At 46.9% G+C, this 19,692-nt stretch overlaps 1 protein-coding gene across 1 annotated transcript in view; it reads right to left on the minus strand.

Annotated features, from left to right (window-relative positions):
* The window catches only part of Tbc1d22b (TBC1 domain family member 22B), a 62,205-nt gene that overhangs the window by 26,856 nt on the left and 15,657 nt on the right, over nucleotides 1-19,692 (minus strand). The window contains exons 2-8 of the mRNA XM_070023855.1: nucleotides 19,198-19,254; nucleotides 13,326-13,633; nucleotides 10,907-11,086; nucleotides 10,317-10,387; nucleotides 8,855-8,983; nucleotides 7,561-7,626; nucleotides 3,163-3,277 (exon numbers count right to left, since the gene is read on the minus strand). Of these exons, the coding sequence (XP_069879956.1) occupies nucleotides 3,163-3,277; nucleotides 7,561-7,626; nucleotides 8,855-8,983; nucleotides 10,317-10,387; nucleotides 10,907-11,086; nucleotides 13,326-13,633; nucleotides 19,198-19,254 (926 nt within the window). The remainder of the gene's footprint in view (nucleotides 1-3,162; nucleotides 3,278-7,560; nucleotides 7,627-8,854; nucleotides 8,984-10,316; nucleotides 10,388-10,906; nucleotides 11,087-13,325; nucleotides 13,634-19,197; nucleotides 19,255-19,692) is intronic.

The raw sequence follows: 19,692 nt of genomic DNA on the forward strand, positions 1-19,692 counted from the left end.
TAATTTAGTAGTTCTTATTTGGCATGCTCTTAGGACAAGAAATTTCACTTCTAAGATCCTTGAGGTGTAATATGTAGTTGAACACAAATGTAACAGATAATATGTAGAAGCCTATTGGTTGCAATGTTATTTATTATAGCTAAAAATTGTAGGCAACTTAAATTTCTTCCACAAAAGAACAAACTGCCAAATAAATGGCAGAAAGGCCTTACTACTGAAATAACTACTGAAAATAAATCTAATGTCCACACTGGATATGAGATTTTTGGATTAAAAATGAGCAAGATATAGGAAAGTATAAACCACTTGTTCCCATTTCTCTGGATACCCACACACAATATGCTTTTCCATGCACACACAAGAAAATGAAATACACACTGAAAGACTGACAAGAAGAGTCTCAGGTGGGGGTGTGGCTATGGAGCTATGCGGTAACGCTTCTATACTGCTCTGGCTGCTTGAACAGTATGTACTTCTGCCATAGTTTTTCTTTAAGTAAGGAGGGGAAAAGCATGCTGCCTGCTTTGGGCAGAGAATAGTGTAAGAAGAGCCATTTGTCATCCAAACACAGGGACTCAAGGTGAGATCCCAGTCATATCAAGAGCACAGGACGAAGGTCAGAGATCAGGGTATCAGCTGGAAGCTCATTTAGCCTCTCACCCTTGGACTTCGCACCTGAAATCAGATATGTCAAAGTACTTTATAGGCAGAACAGGGCTTTAGAAATCAGAATGTATTACTGCTTGGCCTGACAAGGTCCTCCCTTGAAAACCAGAAAAATCCTAGTAAAAGCTACAGACTCCTAAAGAAAATAAATGAAGAAGGGACAGATAGATTAAAGATTTACCAACCAAGGCTATACCATGTGGGTCTCATCTGGACCCAATTTAAACAACTGGCTGAACATGAACACTGACTGTATATTTCAGATAATACTGGAGAGCCATTATTACTTTTCCTTGGGGGGGGGCAGTACTGGGATTTAAACTCAGAGCCTCGAACTTACTAGGAAGATGTTCTACCACCTGAGTCATGCTTCCAGCTCTTTTTGCTTTATTTTCTCAAATGCCTTTTGCCCTGGCTGGTCTAGGCCATAATCCTCATATTTATGTCTCCAGAATAGTTGGCATCACAGGTAAGCACCACTACACTCAGCTTTTTATTGGTTGGGATAGGGTCTCAGCAACTTTCCACTGGGACTGGCCTTGACCAGTGATCCTCCCATCTCCACCTCCCAAGTGGCTGGGATTACAAGCATGAGCCACTGTGCCCAGCCATAGTTATTATTATGAATGAAATGGTATAAGGTTTGATGTCAATATCAAAACACTGCACCAAGATGGATGGAATTATAGATAGACAAGATTAATTGCTGAAGTTGGGTGGTAACAGGGTAATGCTACTTTGACATGCATTTGCAATTTAACATAACAAGTTTTTGTAAAAAATATATGGGCCTCATCTTCCTAGGTCAGAGATATTCAAGACCCAGGGAAGGTCTGTGGCTGAGGTGCATCTCTATGCTGCCTCATCCAGACTAGACCTTGGGAAGTGCGAAGGTACACCCTTCATACCTGAGGTGCTGTGGGTCAGTGGTGTGTGTGTGTGTGTACATGCATATGCATGCACAGGCACACACTACTCAACCAGATCTTAAGACAAGAAAGCAGTTATACATATCACAGAAAGGCCCAGTGCCAAGGGGAGAGGTGGAGTCAGGGCAGTGATGAGAAGAATGCTGCGTGACCACCTGAGAGCACACAACCCCACCCTCATTCCCAGTTCTGCGGGCAGTAGAATGAGATGGTACTCAGGTGCTTTAACGTTCTGAGACTGCCTTGTAGAAGGGCAAACCCCTCCCCTGCAGGCCCCCTTGGAAAACCTGACTATGATGAGGTAGTTCCCCAAATTCACAATGACCTACCAGCCCTAGTTCTGGCCATGCCAGTGGTAAAGAGGCAGAGAACCTTAGACTTCATTTGTGAAATCAAAGACCTATGGGATGTTTATTAAAGTCTCTTTCAATTATGTGTGTGTATGTATGCCAGTCCTGGGGCTTGAACTCAGGGTATAGACACTATCCCTGAGCTTTTCTGCTCAAGGCTAGCACTCTACCACTTGAGCCACAGCTCCACTTCAGGCTTTTTAGTGGTTAATAGGAGGTTGGCTTCAAACCAAGATCCTGAGATATCAGGCTCCGGAGTAGCTAGGATTACAAGCACAAGCCACTGGTGCCTAAGTCCTTTTTTTTTTTTTTAGGCAGCTTTGCTATGTAATCCAGGCTATAATCTTCCTGCCTCAGCTTCCCAAGTAGCCAGAATTACAGGCCTATGCCCAGCTCCTTTCAATACTCTTTTACACAAGCCTCTCATCTGAGTAAAAGGGCAAAATACCAGGCCATGATAGACATGTCTCTCTGTGGTCCTGTAACCACAATGATAAAGAAGCCGAGGAGAGGGCTGGGAATGTGGCTGAGTGGAAGAGTGCTTGCCTAGCATGCATGAAGCCCTGGGTTTGATTCCTCAATAGCACAAACACAGAAAAAGCCAGAAGTGGTGCTGTGGCTCAAGTGGTAGAGTGCTAACCTTGAGTAAAAGCAGCTCAGGGACAGTGCCCCAGCCCCAAGCCTGGAAAAAAAAAAATGCTGAGGAGAGGAACGGGGTCCTCAACTCCTTTCAGACTGCTTAGCTTAGACTGGTGGAGGGATGAGGTGAGGGGGGGACTGAGAGAAAACCCGCACACCTCCATGAAAGTAAGCACGCTCCAAAGTGAGGAGAACCCAGGGGTAGGAGTGAGGAGCAGAGGGGAGAAATCAAGGTCCTGGCATTCATGGGTGGGCGCCAATGTCTGAGACAAGTTCCAAAGAATCCTAAAATCACCTTGGAAAAGCCATCAAACCATGTGTTTGTGGCAGAATATAACTTGATCAACTTGGCCCCTCTTGTGACAAAGCAGGTCTTTTAAGGTGAGATCTGTGATTATCTCAAGAGATCAATTCCAGGCTGTTACTGCTGCTCAAACAGCTCTTACTGTGTATTCCAAAGCCACTATCTGTCCCTCTTTCAGCAAGACATACCCGCTGGCTGCATGCTCAGGAAAAGCAAACAGATGGCAGACAGGAAAGAGCAGTAGCTTGTTCAGCTCAGTGCTCGTGCTTCTTACCCACATATTCTGAGAGGAAGACGACAAAGAACGGAGTGACCAGGTCATTAATTCCCTGGACATACCCACTGGCAGGGTGTCGGATGGCCCAAATAAATAGAATTCTTTCAAAGATCTAGGAAAATGAGAAAGAAAGAAGACACAAGTGTTAAATCAGAAGACACCTCCTTCTCACCCTCCTCTTTTCCTACTTCATAATTAATTTCAGGCATGGGGGGGGAGAATCATTTAGAACAATTAAAACACCAGGGACAAAGGAAGAATATCAGTACAAAAAGTTTCTAAGGGCTGGGAATATGGCTTAGTGGTAGAGTGCTTGCCTAGCCCTGGGTCCAATTCCTCAGAATTACATAAACAAGAGATGGAAGTTGTGTTGTGGCTCAAGTGGCAGAGTGCTAGCCTTGAGCAAAAGAAACTCAGAGACAGTGCCCAGGCCCTGAATTCAAACTGCAGGACTGGCAAAAAATAAAATAAATAAATTTTAAAACAACAACAAAAATGGGCTGGGAATGTGGCTTAGTGACAGAGGGCTTGACTTGCATGCATGAAGCCCTGGGTTCAATTCCTCAGTACCACATACATAGAAAAAGCTGGAAGTGGAGCTATGGTTCAAGTGGTAGAGTGCTAGCCTTGAGCAAAAGAAGCTCAGGGACAGTGCCCAGGCCCTGAATTCAAGCCCCAGGACTGGTAAATAAATAAATAATAATACATTTTTTAAAGTTTCTAACATACAAGTTGTGGTTTAGATACTTTCCCCCTTTTAGCTTCTCAGTATCTGGGTATCAGGACAGAAAGTTGGGAGGAAAAGAAAGGATAGTGACACAGATTGATTAAAAACAGAATGCTGGTATGGTGGCTTTTGCCTGTCATTCCAGTCCTCAGGAAGTGGAGGCAGGAGAATCACGAATTCAAGGCAAGCCTGAGCTACATAGCAAGTTCTAGGCCATCCTTGGCTGCACAGAAAGACTATGTCTCAAAAATATCTACACACCCCCAAATCAAAATAACCTAACATATTCAAAGCCCTGGGTTTACCCCTCGCACTATTTTTTTTAAAAAACCCTCAATAATAATAATTAGAAAAAGGGTTGTTATGAGTGTCCCTAATACCACCACATTCTCAATTATGGATGCTGCTGCTTTGGTTATTGCCAGAAGCAAGATATCAGAGCATCCTACCTGACATCTTTTCTTAAATATTTTTTGGTCATTTTAGGATTCAGATAGGAATACCTTCTCCACCACCCTTCCCTCTCTCCCTGCTGAGAAGGAGATCTAGATTTAGCTCATTCTCGCCTGAGTAGGAACAAGTGACAGACAACACAAGCAGGAAGTGCCTTCGTATGTCAGGATACAACTGGGACACGGGCTGGGATAGGACATTGAGGGATTCAAATCTCATGAACTCCTACAGCTAGAGCTCTGAGCAAGAGAACTCAGCCAGAGGCCCCCTGGGGAAGCCTCTGGAGTTATAGACATTAGTCAAAAGAAGCCACATAGGCCTATGTGGGGTACAAGGAAAACATATCTACTGTCCCTTAAGAGAGTCCTGTCCTATCCTAGTCAACTGTCTTCTGCTTTCATTCAGCCCTCTGGCTTTCCCTTCATCTTCTCTCAACCTGACACTATCCCCTGACTGCCTGTGTCCTGATAAGCACAACTCCTAGGCCTGATACAGGCTTGAGCCATTCAGAGATGGCAGGTGAGAGCAGGCACATGAAGGTGGTACAGGTCAGAGAGCACGGGGTCATGCCAAAGAGGCCCTTCCAACCAGACAAGGTCTCTCAGGGAGACCAGGAAAATGAAATGGTTATACAGTTTCGGGAGCTGGTTATCTAGTGTAAGAAAGAAGCAAAGAATCTAGAGACAATAAAGGATGTTTCTTAGCCCCTGCATCATAGGTGACCGAGTCTGCCTCCAGCTGCCTAAGAAAGCTGAGGAACACTTCTGGCAGAGCAAAACCCTGCCTGAAACTGAACTGGTTTTCTGCCTCCACTTGCCTTACGCACTTGCTCGCTCTCCGTGTTGAAGGAAGAACATGGCGTCCTTGTTTGTATTACAGCCTGTTTGTATGCATGAGAGCCCTTTTATACATCTGCCTCTCAGTTGCTGAATGACCTCTCTCCCTTCCTTAAAAATGAAGCCCAAGCTAGATCCATCATGTTCCAGAAAAATCGCAAGAACTCCCTGTCCCAGTCTGCCTCCTCTCACCACCTTTGACATGTGTCTGTCTGGATGCTTGTGTTAAAAAGCTCCTCCTGGGGCTGGGGATTCAGCTCAAGGGTAGAGATGGAGTGCAGAAATCCCCGAGTTCCATTCCCAATGGCACAAAATAAAAACAATTTAAAGAAGATCTTCCAGGTCATTGCTGTGAAGGACAGACCAAGGGCTTCGCCTGCCCTACACTGTTGGCCCTTGTGAATACACAAATCCTCGGTGACTGGCTTTAACAATGGCCAAGTACACAGAAGCTGGCTGTTCAAGTCAGGAGACCAGCAGGATGTGTGGTGGGTAATGAACAATGCACACACACTTACGCAGTACCATAAAGAAGCAAAAGAATGCCACCACAGGACAGCTTGCTGGGGGTGGAAAGGAAAATCCCCCATGAGTTGCCTATGCCTCCTCTTCTAGGAGCCATTTTGACTTGTTACAGACAGGTCTCAAAGACCTCACAGCAAGCATTTCAGTTCAGTGTTACTTTCTGGTCCTTGGATGGCATCCTTACTGTTTTAACAGAAAGACTAGATGAGATGAAGGTTTGCATTTCCATCTTTGTTTCCAGGTTTCACCATGAAGGGAAGACTTTTAAACAAACTACTACGTTCATATACAAGTTGGGCTGACATGAACAAGTAAAAGGTAAGTATCTCAACACTGCCACCCAGAAATGAGGGCTAAGCAAGGATGAATTGTGGGAAACTGAACAGGGGGAAGAAAGGAACTCTGGCTGCATATTTAGCTTCCATTGCACTGAATCTTATGGGTAAAACAATGGTGTCATCCCCAAAATCTTCCTTATGGTATTGCTAAGTCAGGAAGGCTCTCACCAAGAGAGACACCTGTATTTAAGTAGAATTACGAACACCACTCCAAGTCAATTTATTTTCAGAATTTTGCTACCAGCTCTCTCTATTCTGCACAGAACCGACAGATTGCTTCAAGAAACATGAACACTTAGCATCCTGTCTATTGCAGAGCTGGGAAGGAAACTCTGGCCTCAAGGAGCTGGTAGTTACAGCTGAGCTGGGAAGATTAAAAAGGTAGGAACTTCTGGCACATGCCATAACACAAAGAAACCTTGAAGGCTGATGCTAGTGAATTAAGCCGTCACAAAAGGACAAATGTTCTCTAATTCCATTTAGCTGAAGGACCTGGAGTAGTCAAATGAAGAGAAATAAAAAGTAAACTGGTAAGCTGGGTGCTGGTGGCTTAGACCTACAATCCTAGCTATTCAGGAAGCTGAAATCTGAAGATCCTAGTTCAAAGCTAGGTGAAGAAGCCAAACCCATGAGACTCTTATCTCCAATTAACTAGCAAAATGCCAGAACTAGAGGCATGGTTTTAGTGGTAAAGTACTAACCTTGAGTAGAAAAAGCCAAGTGAGAACTCAAGGCCCTGAGTTCAAGCCCCAGTTTCTCTGTCTCTCTCTGTCTCTGTCTCTCTCTGTCTCTCTGTCTCTCTGTCTCTCTCTCTCTCTCTCTCTCTCTCTCACACACACACACACACACACAAATGTAGAATGGTGGTTGCTAGACAAAAGGGGATTACTAATTAATAGATACTAAGGTTTAGTTTGGGAAGATTTGGGACTAGATGGTGGTAACAATTATGTAACAGTGTGAATATACTTAGTGCCACTGAATCATACATTGAAAAAAGTAGTAAAAGCTGGGCACCAGTAGCTCATGCCTGTAATCCTAGCTACTAAGGAGGCTGAGATCCAATGATCGCAGTTTGAAGCTAGCCCAGACAGGAAAGTCCATGAGACTCTTATCTCCAATTAACCACCAAAAAGCAGGCAGTAGAGTTGTGGCTTAAGTGGTGGAGTGCTTGCCTTGAGCAAAAAAGCTCAGGAAATTGCCCAGGCTCTGGGTTCCAGCCCCAGCATACACACACAAACAAATAGTTAAATGGTAAACTTTATGTATATTTACCAAACTTTTTTTTAAATCCTAACTTCCATCTTGATAAAGTAGGCCAACTGTAAGGTGTGGGTTGTTCATGGGCATCAGGTAGGCTGAAGGCTGGGCCAGCTCCTTACCTGTGAAGGACCCATGAGGACACAAGAGAAAGTGCTCTGAGGCAACGCTCCGCAGAGGAGCAATAGCTGCACACCGTGAGCAGGGGCCGTGCGCTGGGGCGGAAGGACCAGAGAGCGTTAAGTAATTCCCTCACCTCCTGTACAAGTGGCTGCTGGAACAATGGAATGAGAGGATTCGTCCTTGGAATGTCAATGTGAATCTGAAAAAGAGAAGCCATATGCACAAACACCAATGCCAATGTGTTCTTCTGACAAGTATTTTCTTTTTTTTTTTTTCTGACAAGTATTTTCTTAACAAATGGAATCAGAGGAGTAAGAATTAGAGCACAGTTTACCTTCAGGAAGAACTGACACAGACAAAAGTCCAGCTAAACTATCTCCATTGAGCATGTGCAAGCTGGCCTCAGCTCAGCTAACAGCGAGGCACCTTCCGAAATGGCCATTTTCATCCAACTGCCTTAGCCAATCCACTGCTCCCACCCACTCCCCATAAGTCTGAGCCACTCCGGGCCAGCACTGTGTACAGGTGTGATCAAAGTATGTGGCCCTCCTGCTGCCTCTGACTTTCCAAGATCTGAAGGAGCTCCCACTGCAACCTCACAGACCAGGCTGGGGAGCCAGAGGAGCCAGCAAGGTCTATGAAGTCCTGATGGGTAAGATTCGAGGAAGGCCCAGGCGGCTCGCCTCTCACTTGGTGCTGAAAGATCTCATTTCTGTTGCCAAAGTGGTCAGTCCAGCTGCTTTCAGCTTGGAGGACCTTCCAAGGCCCAGTCTAACCATCGTAGGACAGGGTCCACCGCAACAGAGGCCACTTCCGTTCTCAGGCTGATTGTGAACAGCTGTCCCTCCCCCAGTCTCCCCTCTTCTCCTCCCTCTACATGCTGACCTCCTCAGCCTATGAAGATTACTGCAGGCAAAGATGGAGGACTCCCTAACCGTGAAGACTCAGACAGACAAAAAGAACAGAGAAGTGGGTGCTGTGTGGGCACTGTGGCTGTCAGAAGGCAATACTGGTGGCATGGGCCACTCCTGAGTGGTCTGTAGCCCACAGTACTCAGTGTGGTCTGTGAACCAGCGGCATCTGCTACTGGGGATTTGTGGGGGGTTCACTGCAATCCTGCATTTTCCCATAATCCTCAGGGCCAGGGGAGGGGGGTGGAGGGGATGTGCTTATCAAGGTCCCAGTTGACTTGTACACATGTGAAGGTCCGAGACGTATTACCACTGACCACTGCTAAAGATGTCAACCTATTCAAAAAGACCAAAATCAAAGATACTCAGTGCCAAGAAGGAAGGAGGGCCTGGGAATGATGGAAGCCGCCCCAGGCATGCCACCGCCTGGAGACTTGGAAAGTCTCTACCAGGAGGTTCCAGGAGTTAAGTACTACCAGGAGACACAGGTTGAGAACAGAACCGCTAAGACTGTACCTGTCTGTAGGTGTCCTGGTGATGCTCCTCATTTCTGGAGTCGTAATACTGCTCAATGAAGCCAAAATACTCCTCCCGCTTCCGCTGCAGGGTCAACGTCCGCCTCTCGGTGTTTGCTGGGAGATAGCCCTGCAGACAACACTGCCCGTGAGGAAGGACGCTCGCTGCTTGGAGGGACAGACGCTGGCTGGATGCTTTTTCATTTTAGATTGAGCAGTGGCTGGGAAACTGGCAAAGGCAGAAGGAAAACTGCCAAGAGAACAGGGGTAGTCCTCTTGGTTTGGGCCACTCAGTGTTTGTTTTTTCCTCTGCCAATGGGATCCACATGTGCAGATGAGGTGAGGCTGACTTTCCTAGGGTTATTCATTCCTGAGGCCCCGCCCTGCCCGTGGAGCATGGACCACTGGTAAGCTTCACAGCCATCAGAGTGGGCCTCTTCCACAGCAGGGAATGGAGGTCAGTGGGAGGGAGCTGGGCCCGAGTCTCCGCCTCAGAGGCCATGACCTCTCACTGCCACGGTGTAATCCCTTCCACACTTCCGGGAACCACAAGGATCTGGCAGCTTCTACAGCACAGCATTAGGTGTGCCAAATAGCCTGGCAATGAACACACATGCTTCTCAGGGTAACCCTGAGCACCACCAGCTTAGGGAGCTGAATGGAATTTGCGACAGAGCAGTTTCAATGCCAGCACAACCTGGCAGCAGCCCCGCTCCTAGTCCAAGCTCCAGCCAATTTTCACTCTTAGCCCTAGTCCCCATCCCATTCTTCATTCTCGTACCTCCCAATCCTCTTCTGCTCAGCAAAGCCACTCTGAACGGCACTGAGCCTTGAAGTGGCAGGGGTGATGGTTACATGGTTGTAAGATTTCAGGTTGGGGGCTCAGAGAGAAGACACCCTTCCTCTCAAAGACCTTAAGCCATACATTGCACAGCAGTGCCTGGAGAGCAGGGATGGGTGCTTACTCAGTTTTGGATCTGCTCATAGCATCTGGCACTGTGCCTGGCAAACAACAGGCCCTCAAAAAAGTCCTTCCTAGATCAACAGATGAATTTTACAGGCGCTTCCCTCGCAGTGGCTGGCACAGTATTCATGGGGGGCGGGGAGGGATACTAGTACAGCTTATGAGAAACCACTTAGTGACGGGTCACCATGGGAAGTGGGCTTCAACCACTTGAGTTATTCCCACTGCAAAAGGAGATATGCCTAGGCAGTGTCCAGCTTGCTCACAGCACGTGCTGGATTCCCCTGCTGTGACTACAGAGCCAGCTGTGCCCATCTTCCTGCATGGGAGTGGGACTAGATCCCCACCCTGCAGAGGTGGGATGAACTCGCAGGGGTCTCTAAGCCATCCAGTGGGGACGGAGAACTCTATGGAATAAGACCAACATGTCCAGACTAACCTCATCAGGCAAGAAGGGCTGTGTGAGGCTCACGCTTCTCTACACAGGGGTAGAACTCACCGACAGGAGTCTCCAGGTTACAGGCCGAACCTCCCTGGGAACCCCTGGCCAGCTACACTTCCTCAGCTCATCTGCAAACAGACAACAGCCTCATTGGATTAGGTCCTCCCACAAGGCCCTAAAACAAACCCAGATCAGAGCTGCCAGATGCCTCCTACCGCTCAAAGACAGATACCACCACCACCAGCACCTGCTGCCGACAAGCAAGGGTAAGGCCCAAAATGACAGCTCTGAGCAGCAGAGTACCAAGTAAGGGCGTGGCAGCCATCAATCAGCTCAGAGATGAGAGTTAGAAGGGAACAGAGAGCCCCATGGGTGTGGATTTCTATGAGGATCCCCTCAAGGCAGAAGAGACGAAAGCCATAGCTGCACTATGGTCTACAGGCGCCAGAAACCCATCCCATCTAGTTTGGTCCCTCATCTCTAGCAACAAACTTCTGCCTTAATACCTGCATGTCACTGCAGTGGGCGCCAGATCAGGAGATGCTAGAAAAGTAAAAGAAGGAAGAATAAAGAGCAATAGCTTCCAGGTCTCTGAGACTCCCAGTCACCAAGAGCTGCTGCTGTGCTCAGGGCTCTCGGGAACTCACCTAAGTCAGTGTTGTGGCTGGAGAGAAGCTGACGGAATTTTTCTAGGCGGGTTTTCTCCCGGACTGTCATGGGGGGTGCCCCGGAAGCATTCTGGTCTGAGATCCGGGCTACGAGGGGGATGATGGGCCGGAGAGGGAGTGACTGCTGTTTGTGGAGTGGGTTCCTCAGACATGTGTCACCTGAGATGGTTTAAAAGAGAAAAAGAACGGCCTGTGAAGAGCATGGATGCTGAGAAACCTCAACCTGCCCGTCCAGCAAGGATGCCCCTACCTCCAGAGCTGAGGTGGCACCAGTGTGTGCTGCCTGAGGCTCCAGCTGAAGGCCGGCTGGAGACCCTGTTGGGCTCTGCTCCTGCTCACAGAAGGGCTGCGTGTGTATCATCAGGCAAAGGCATGCTATATGATAACAGAGCTCTTGATGCTGAAACCACTCCTGAGAACTTGCATGGCAACACTGAGAAAAATCAAATACTCATTCTACCTCAATCTAGAATGTTCTTCAAGGCCCGGGAATGAGTCCTGTAGGAACACAGAGCTCTTCTCCAGTGTCCACAGCCCAGAGCACCCTGCTCACTGCAGTCCAGGCACGACCAGCTGCTGCAGCAAGGGTTAGGAGGAACACCATAGAGCCCTGCATGGCAGGTGGTACACTCTTGTGATTGATTGCTCTGTGTTCCACCTTTCCCACCACAATAAGCAGCTTTCAATTCTGCCAAAAGATGGCTGAAGTAGCAGAACGTACATTCACGCTACACTCTGTGGCTCTAGACATCTCTAGATCAAATGGTAGGTAGCAGGTCTAGCAGTACAGGATGAACACTAGTGTTTGCTACATGTGAGTTAGCAGGCTGGTCACTATTACACGTAGCCTCTCATCTGACCCTCATGACACAGGAAGGAATTTGCATGTATTTTCCAAGGAGGAAACTGTAGTCTGGAGAAGTAATGGTGAGAACTGAGGTGACAACTTTGGTAGGAATGAATGCCAAAAAGAAAACTCAGTTTCTAATTGTGCCAGTCTTTTCATGACTGCTTTTTTTTTTTTTAGGTTTTTTTTGGGGCTTGAACTCAGGGCCTGGGCACTGTCCCAGAGCTCTTTTGTTGTTGTTGTTGTTGGTTGTGGGGCTTGAATTCTGGGTTTGGGTGCTGTCCATGCAGCTCCAGGCAAGTGCTCTACCACTTGAGCCACAGCACCACTTCCAGTTTTCTAGTGGTTAAGTAGAGATAAGAGTCTAACAGAGTTTCCTGACTGGGCTGGCTTTGAACTGTGATCCTCAGATCTTAGCCTCCTGGGTAGCTAGGATTACAGGCGTGAACTACCAGCGCCCGGCTCCAGAGCTCTTTTTCTCAAGACTAACCCTCTATCACTTTGATCCACAGCTCCACTTTTAGTTTTTGAGTGATTAATTGGAGATAAGAATCTCACAGACTTTCTGCCCAAGCTGGCACTGAACCACAATCCTCAGAGCTCAGCCTCCTGAGTAGCTAAGATTACAGGCATAGGCCACCAGCGCCCAGCTTTGCTTCATATTCTTAATCTATCTTGGCCATAAAAGTAATGGTCACAAATATTTAACAGTGAATTACTTATCAACCTCCCCTACAAGGTTTATAAATCCAACTGCCAGGATTTGGAATGTGGCTCAGTAGTAAAATGCTTGCCTAGCATTATTGAAGCCCTGAGTTCCATTTCTCATACCACATATACAGAAAAAGCCAAAAGTGGTGCTGTGGCTCAAGTGGTAGAGTGCTTGCCTTGAGTAAAAGTAAAAGTAAAAAGAGACAGTGCCCGGGCCCTGACTTCAAGCCCAAAGACTGGCCTTGTGTTCGGAGGAAGGAAGGAAGAAAGGAAGGAAGGAAGGGAGGGAGGGAGGGAGGGAGGGAGGGAAACAAACAATGGATGCAGAAATACACACGTGAAGGCCCAAATACCTTCTAGCACCCCCAGCAGCTCCTGAGGCCAGTTTCCCACCCTATCCAACCTGGCAGGCACACGGTGGAGGGGTCTGTGACCAGACACCTGTGTTAAGTTCTCCCTCCCACAGGACAGGAAAAAACACCTGAGGCTAGTCTGTTCCTCAGGGTTGAGGAAGTCAACAGCAGTGCCAATGGTAGGTAAAGCTAACAACTTTAAATATGCCAGTCACTATTCATAAACCTGACCAGGCCTAAAGCACGTGAAGCCATCAACCACCCCAGAGAAAGGAAGAAGAGAAGAGGTAGAGAATGGCAGGTGACACTCAGCCCCAGTCACAGGGCTAAGCAGCTACCCAAGTGGGAGGCTCCAGATGTCATCCTCAGCAAGCTTGAGCTTGCTTTCCCATTCTCATAGAAGGCCAGAGTGAGGACCTATAGGAAAATCATTTTTATTTCTAATGCACTCTGTGAGGAGACTGTGCCAGGGGCAGGGTGGACTTACTGGAGTTTCTGGACAGCTGGGCATCACTGCTGGACTTTATGACCTTGTAGCCTGTAGGACCATCTGATGTTGTGGACTGGGACCGTTCTGGTTTTACCCTCAGCTTGCTGTGGTTTTCTAGGACCTGGGCGGCAGTTGCCAAGGCAACTTTTGAGTTCAGAGTCTGCAAAGAAGGTGAGGAAAAGTCTTCTTCCTCATCATCGCCAATGTCCCAAGCATCACTGGTATTCCGGGCAAACTCGTGAAAACTCGAGGCCTTCTTATTCTTCAGAGGAACTGCGTTGACTTTTGATCGTTCTTTAATGAAGCTTTGAAAAAGGAGACAGCATTAGCAAGGAGCATCTGACCACCTTTATTTACTTATTTTTGTAATATTAATAGCACAAACTACCCTAGATACAGCCATTAACCTCTTCGAACAAGACCGGCTTATCTCGACCCATCCCTATTAGCCCCATGTAGCGCACACAGTTGAAGCAGAGACAATGAATCTCCCAAGAGTGCCTCCATAATTTCCCAGCCCCTGCACCTAGGTGACGCCCTATAATGGACTCTGGCCAAGGAGCTGAGGGGAGTGAGGAAGTTATTTGCAGGCCAAAGCCTGAAAGAGCAGGTATGAGTTCTCCATGACCCTGTCTTCTGTCATGGGGCTGTCAGATTTCCATGGGGTGGGGCCTCCCTCAGCCTGGGTGAGTTGATGATGTAGAGCAGAGCCTGCCCTCCACCCTTTCCCCACCCCATTTTGGACACAAGCATAAGCAAGAAATAACTCTTATTAATGCTTATTCTCACGGTTAAGCCACTAAGATTTTTGAGTTCAACTGTTGTGGCAACATGAGCTAAATCAGCTGTTACAGCAGACATAGATATGGTAGAAGAGGATGTAATTTTACACTAGGTCCCAAAATGAAAATGTCCATTTTTTTGTTCTGTTAGCCAAGAAAAAAAAAAAAAGCCTAAGTTTGGGGATACTTTTTCTTTCTTCTGTCTTTTTGGTGGTATTGGGGTTTGAACTCATGGCCTCATGCTTGCTAGGCAGATATTTATAACTTGAGTCATAACCCAGTTTAGGACTCTATTTCTTTTTTTTTTTTGGTCGGTCGTGGGGCTTGAACTCTGGGCCTGGGCGCTGTCCCTCAGCTCTTCAGCTCAAGGCAAGTGCTCTACCACTTGAGCTACAGCGCCACTTCCAGGACTCTATTTCTTAAACAAAAAGAAAAAAAAAATGAGGGCTAAGGGGATGGGAATGTAGCTTAGTGGTAGAGTGCTTGCCTAGCAAGCTTGAAGCCCTGGGTTTGATTCCTCTGTACCACATCAACAGAAAAGGCTGCAAGTGGTGCTGTGGCTCAAATGTAAGAGTGCTAGCCTTGAGCAAAAGAAGCTTAGGGATAGTGCTCAGGGCCCTAAGTGCAAGCCCCAGGACAAAAAAAAAAAAAAAGGCTGGGAAGGTGGCTCAGTGGTAGAGCGCTTGACTGGCAGGCATGAGGCCTTGGATTCTATTCCTCAGCACCACATAAGCAGAAAAAGCCAGAAGTGGTACTGTGGCTCAAGTGGTAGAGCGCTAGCCTTGAGCTAAAGAGCTGAGGGACAGCCCCCAGGCCCAGAGTTCAGGCCCCACAACCAACAACAACAACAAAAAAGATAAAGATAAGCCAGCCCTGGTGGCTCATGCCTCTAATCCTAGCTACTCAGGAGGCTGAGAATCTGAGGATCACGGTTCAAAGCCAGCCCTGGCAAGGAAAGTCCGTGAGACTCTTATCTCCAATAAACCACTAGAAAACCGGAAGTGGTGGTGTGGCTCAAGCGGTAGAGCGCTCGCCTTGAGCTGAAGAGCTGAGGGATAGCACCTAAGCCCAGAGTTCAAGCCCCACAACCGAAAAAAAAAAAAAAAAAAAAAGATAATACTACTATAGATCAATTGGAAGGGTTTGGGAGTATGACTCAAGTAGTAAAGCACCCACCTAGCAAAAAGGGTTAGGCCCTGAGTTCAAACTTGAGGAAGAGGAAGAGGAAGAGGAAGAGGAGGAGGAGGAGGAGGAAGAAGAAGAAGAAGAAGAAGAAGAAGAAGAAGAACAACAACAACAACAACAACAACAACTTGGAAAGACACATTTCAGCACCTGAAGCAGGACACAAAGCCATCATCCCTGAAGCAGAAAGACAAAAGCCTCAAGGCAGAACATTACAAGGCTCCCAAAAGTATTCTAGGGATATAGCAAAACTTTGGCTCTGCCTGAGGAAGGAGGCTTTGTGAGGAGGGGCCTTGCATCGCCCAGAAAAGAAAGGGCTGTGAGGACAGAACTAGGTTGGTGAGAGACACCTACCTATAGGAATGACAGAGAGAAAGCGAAGGAGTGAAAAGGTACTGTGTTCAGCACTGCAGAAGCAGAAAAACATAGAGCATGGAAAGTGATGGAAGATTTAAGGCTTTAAAGCTTTCCTGTTTATCAATGTCTCTCCAAGAAACATAAATAGATTCATATATTCACACATGAATGATAGTTAGCACTTACTGGCTACTCACTGGGCTGGGAACCAGCCCCATGCTAATCTTCCTGTGTACACTTTTCTCATATCCCCTGCATATTCATCAGCTTAGGGGATGGAAACTATGATGATCCCACTCACACACAGGAGGAAAAAGCCGGAAGCTAGCTGAGGTTGTGAGCAGGCAGAGGGGTCAAGGCTCAAGAGCCAGCAAGCACTCTCTGTTGAGAAAATCTAGCTAAAAAATAGGCGGAAGCTGGGCCAGGTGGCTGACGCCTGTAATCCCAGCTACTCAGGAGGCTAACATCTAAGGATCACGGTTCAAAGCCAGCCCAGGCAGGAAAGTCCAGGAGACTCTTATCTCCAATAAACCACTAGAAAACTGGAAGTGGTGCTGTGGCTCAAGCAGAAGAGCGCTCGCCTTGAGCTGAAGAACACAGGGACAGCGGCCAGGCCCAGAGTTCAAACCCCACAACTGACAAAAAAAAAAAAAAAAAAAAAAAAAAAAGGAGGCGGAAGCTGAGCACTAGCTCCTCAGGCTAGCTACTCAGGAGGCTGAGATCCGAGGATCACAGTTCAAAGCCAGCCCGGGCAGGAATGTCCCTGTGAGACTCTTATCTCCAATTAAAAAACAGAAGCAGAACTATGGCTCAAAGTGCTAGAGTGCTGGAGCAAAAGAGCTCAGGAACAGCGCCCAGGTCCTAAATTCAAGCCCCACAACCAACCAACCAACCAACCAAGATTTATCCTACTTTAGCATCAAATTCAAACAACAATACATATTTCATATCACCATGTGGCCAATGGGGCTTTCTCAGCAATAAGACTGGTTTTACATGAGCTATAAAAATTATTGTAAGCAATATTCCACTAATAGTAATAATTTGACAAATTGAAGTCAATATGCACAGACAGGGAATGATTTATGGTGCTCATGCAACTTAGATAATTGAAGACCCAATCCAAGGTTTCTGCAGTGATGGGGATTAACCACCCAGTAATTAATGGCGTTCTGAAGTGGAGCGATAATCATGTAGCAGAGAAAGCAATAAAAACGTCCCAACAAAATACTAAAATAAGGGCGATAAATGTTTTATAGCAACAATCTAGAATTGTAAAACAGTGTGGAGCAGAGCTGGATGGTGTCCCCTGATGTAGAATGAAGCACACACATGAAAAAGGGAAGCAATTAATTCAGACAATTAAAGTCCTCCTAATTTGCAAAGCTAAGGGATTGCTTCTACTCCAAGTATGCCTGCAGCTCTGCTGAGTGATCACTGAAAATGTTCACTGTTTAACCTCATTCATAAGCAACCAAAGGAAAGGACAGAAAGTTTGCCTTGACAGTTTAGGATGTGGTGATGTCCCTGAAGATCTGCCTTACGTAGAGAATGAGGGGAAACTCAAGAGATGACTGGTGCAGATAAGGTATGCCAACCCTGACCCGACATGCACAAGGACAGTATTTCCAACCACCTAATAAAGGTGTAGATGGTGGCTTTATAGGCCACTTGTTTATTAAGGCAATTATAAAACATGCTGTAATGGTCAGGTGCTGGTGGCTTGCACCTGTAATCCTAACTACTTAGGAAGCTGAGATCTGAGGACAATGGTTTGAAGCCAGCCCAGGCAGAAAAGTCTATGAGACTCTTATCTCCAGTTAACTACCAGAAAACCGGAAGTGAAGCTGTGGCTCAAAGTGGTAGTATGCTAACTTTGAGCAGAAAAGCTCAGGGACAGCACCCAGGCCCTGAGTTCCAGAGCCACAACCAACTAAAAATTTTGCAATAGCCAGGTGCCAGAGACTCAAACTTGCTGAGATTTGACGGTCATGGCACGAAGCCAAGTCTTATATCTAATTAGCCACCAGAAAACAGAAAGTGGAACTGTGGCTCAAAGTGGTAGAACACTACTAGCCTTGAGCACAGAAACAGCACCAAAGCACTGAGGTCAAGCTCCAGAACTGGTACACACATGTACACACACGTACACACACGTACACACACGTACACACACACACACGCACACACACACATTGTATACAAGGAAGAAGCAGGGGTAGGGAAGATGATCAAGTAGGTAATTGATAATGCCTTCCACTATTGACCAGACTACTCTCAATAAAATGAAGAAAACAGAACTTATTCTATACAATGGCAATATCACACAAATATCAGAGAAAACATGCTCCACTTAAGAAGTTATTACAACAAACATAGTAGTGCATGCCGTTAATCCCACTACACAGAAAGCAAAAGCAGGAGGATCACAAGGCATTCTAGACTACATAAGTTTGAGGACATCCTGGTCTACACAAGAAGAGCCAATCTTAAAAAAGAGCTGGGCACCAGTAGCTCACCCCTATCAATCTAGCTACTCAGAAGGCTGAGATCTGAGGATTGCAGTTCAAAGCCAGCCCAGGCAGGAAAATCTGTAAGACTTTTATCTCCAATTAACCACGAAGAAAATCAGATGTGGAACTGTGGCTCAAAGTGGTAGAGCGCTAGCCTTGAGCAAAAAGAGGCTCAGGGACAGCACCCAGGCCCTGAGTTCAAGCCCAACAACAACAACAAAAATCCTTTGCCTATCCTCACGTTCCCCACCCCAACCCTGGCAAGCACAGAGTTTCTGGCTGTCTCCAGAGATGGATCTTTCCAGAATGGCATAGAGCCAGACTCATAATCATAATAGCACATCTCTGCACTTCCAGTGAATGTGAAGGAAGGAAGGAAGATATGACACTACTACACAGGCCCAGAGATTGAAAAACAGATCTGCATGAGCTTTCCCAGAAATAGGCCTCTAAGATTCACTATGCCCAAAGATGGAGGCCAAAGTTGGAAAATCTGGGCTGACGCCCTACCTCCCCTTTTACCTTTGCTATGGCTGAGTGCTGCCCATGGAGACAGGAGCCATGTGAACATCAGAAGAGGAAGACTCATCCTCACGTCTTAGTTTTACCTAGTGTCTGTGGTGTTTGCAAAAAATTTACTAGAATTTGACTACAGAAATGGCTTCTAACTACTGTTCATGTGCTGGGGATTGCTGAGAGTGTAGGCCAGGGCAGCTGGGCCAGGGAAGATCAGCTCACAATTCCAAGCTCTTTGCCCTGGCTCACACTTGAGGGGAGGGAAAGGAGGCAGTACTTCTACTCAGAAGCAACAAGCTCCCAGAGGACCCCAGGTCATCCAGGGACAATGTGTAGCCTATGCCAACCTCATGAAGTTTCTCACATGAGCTAGCCTCCCATTTAGCCATGGACCATTTGGAAATGAGAGGATATTCACCTCCAGGTCCAAAATCGAACATAAAAGGTCAACATGGAACAGGGGGAGGTGCAGGGCGAGGGAAGGAGGCACATGACTGGAGATACATCCTGACTTACTTTTTGGTGAGCCGAGGGTCCAGAGGAGGGTGCTGCGCTCCATACACGGGCTGGATGCTAGAAGCAAGGAAAAAGGAAGTAGGCAGGTGTGAGGATGCTCGATGTGTTGGCTGAGTACCAATTACCACAAAACTGGATAATACTTTAAGACATAGGAACAACCACACCAAGCCATCCCAAGAGCCTTTAAAAACATCTTCAACATTGTGTGAGTTCCCTGATGGTCAGCAAGTCCCTACTGTAAGGACGGCAGTGTGGCAGGTAACGAAGAGCAGAGTTCAAATGCTGGTTCTGTCGCCAACACCACTGCGAACTGGCACCAAGCTATTAGACATCTTTAAATCTATTCTCTCAAGTGGGGCGCCGGTGGCTAATGCCGTTAACCCTAACTACTCAGGACGCTGAGATCTGAGGATTGCGGTTCAAAGCCAGCCTGGGCAGGAAAGTCCGTGAAACTCTTATCTCCAATAAACAACCAGAAAACTGGAAGTGACG

Source organism: Dipodomys merriami, unplaced genomic scaffold, assembly GCF_024711535.1.
Source record: "Dipodomys merriami isolate MVZ:Mamm:240054 unplaced genomic scaffold, mDipMer1.0.p SCAF_16, whole genome shotgun sequence".
Classification (NCBI taxonomy): Eukaryota; Metazoa; Chordata; class Mammalia; order Rodentia; family Heteromyidae; genus Dipodomys; species Dipodomys merriami.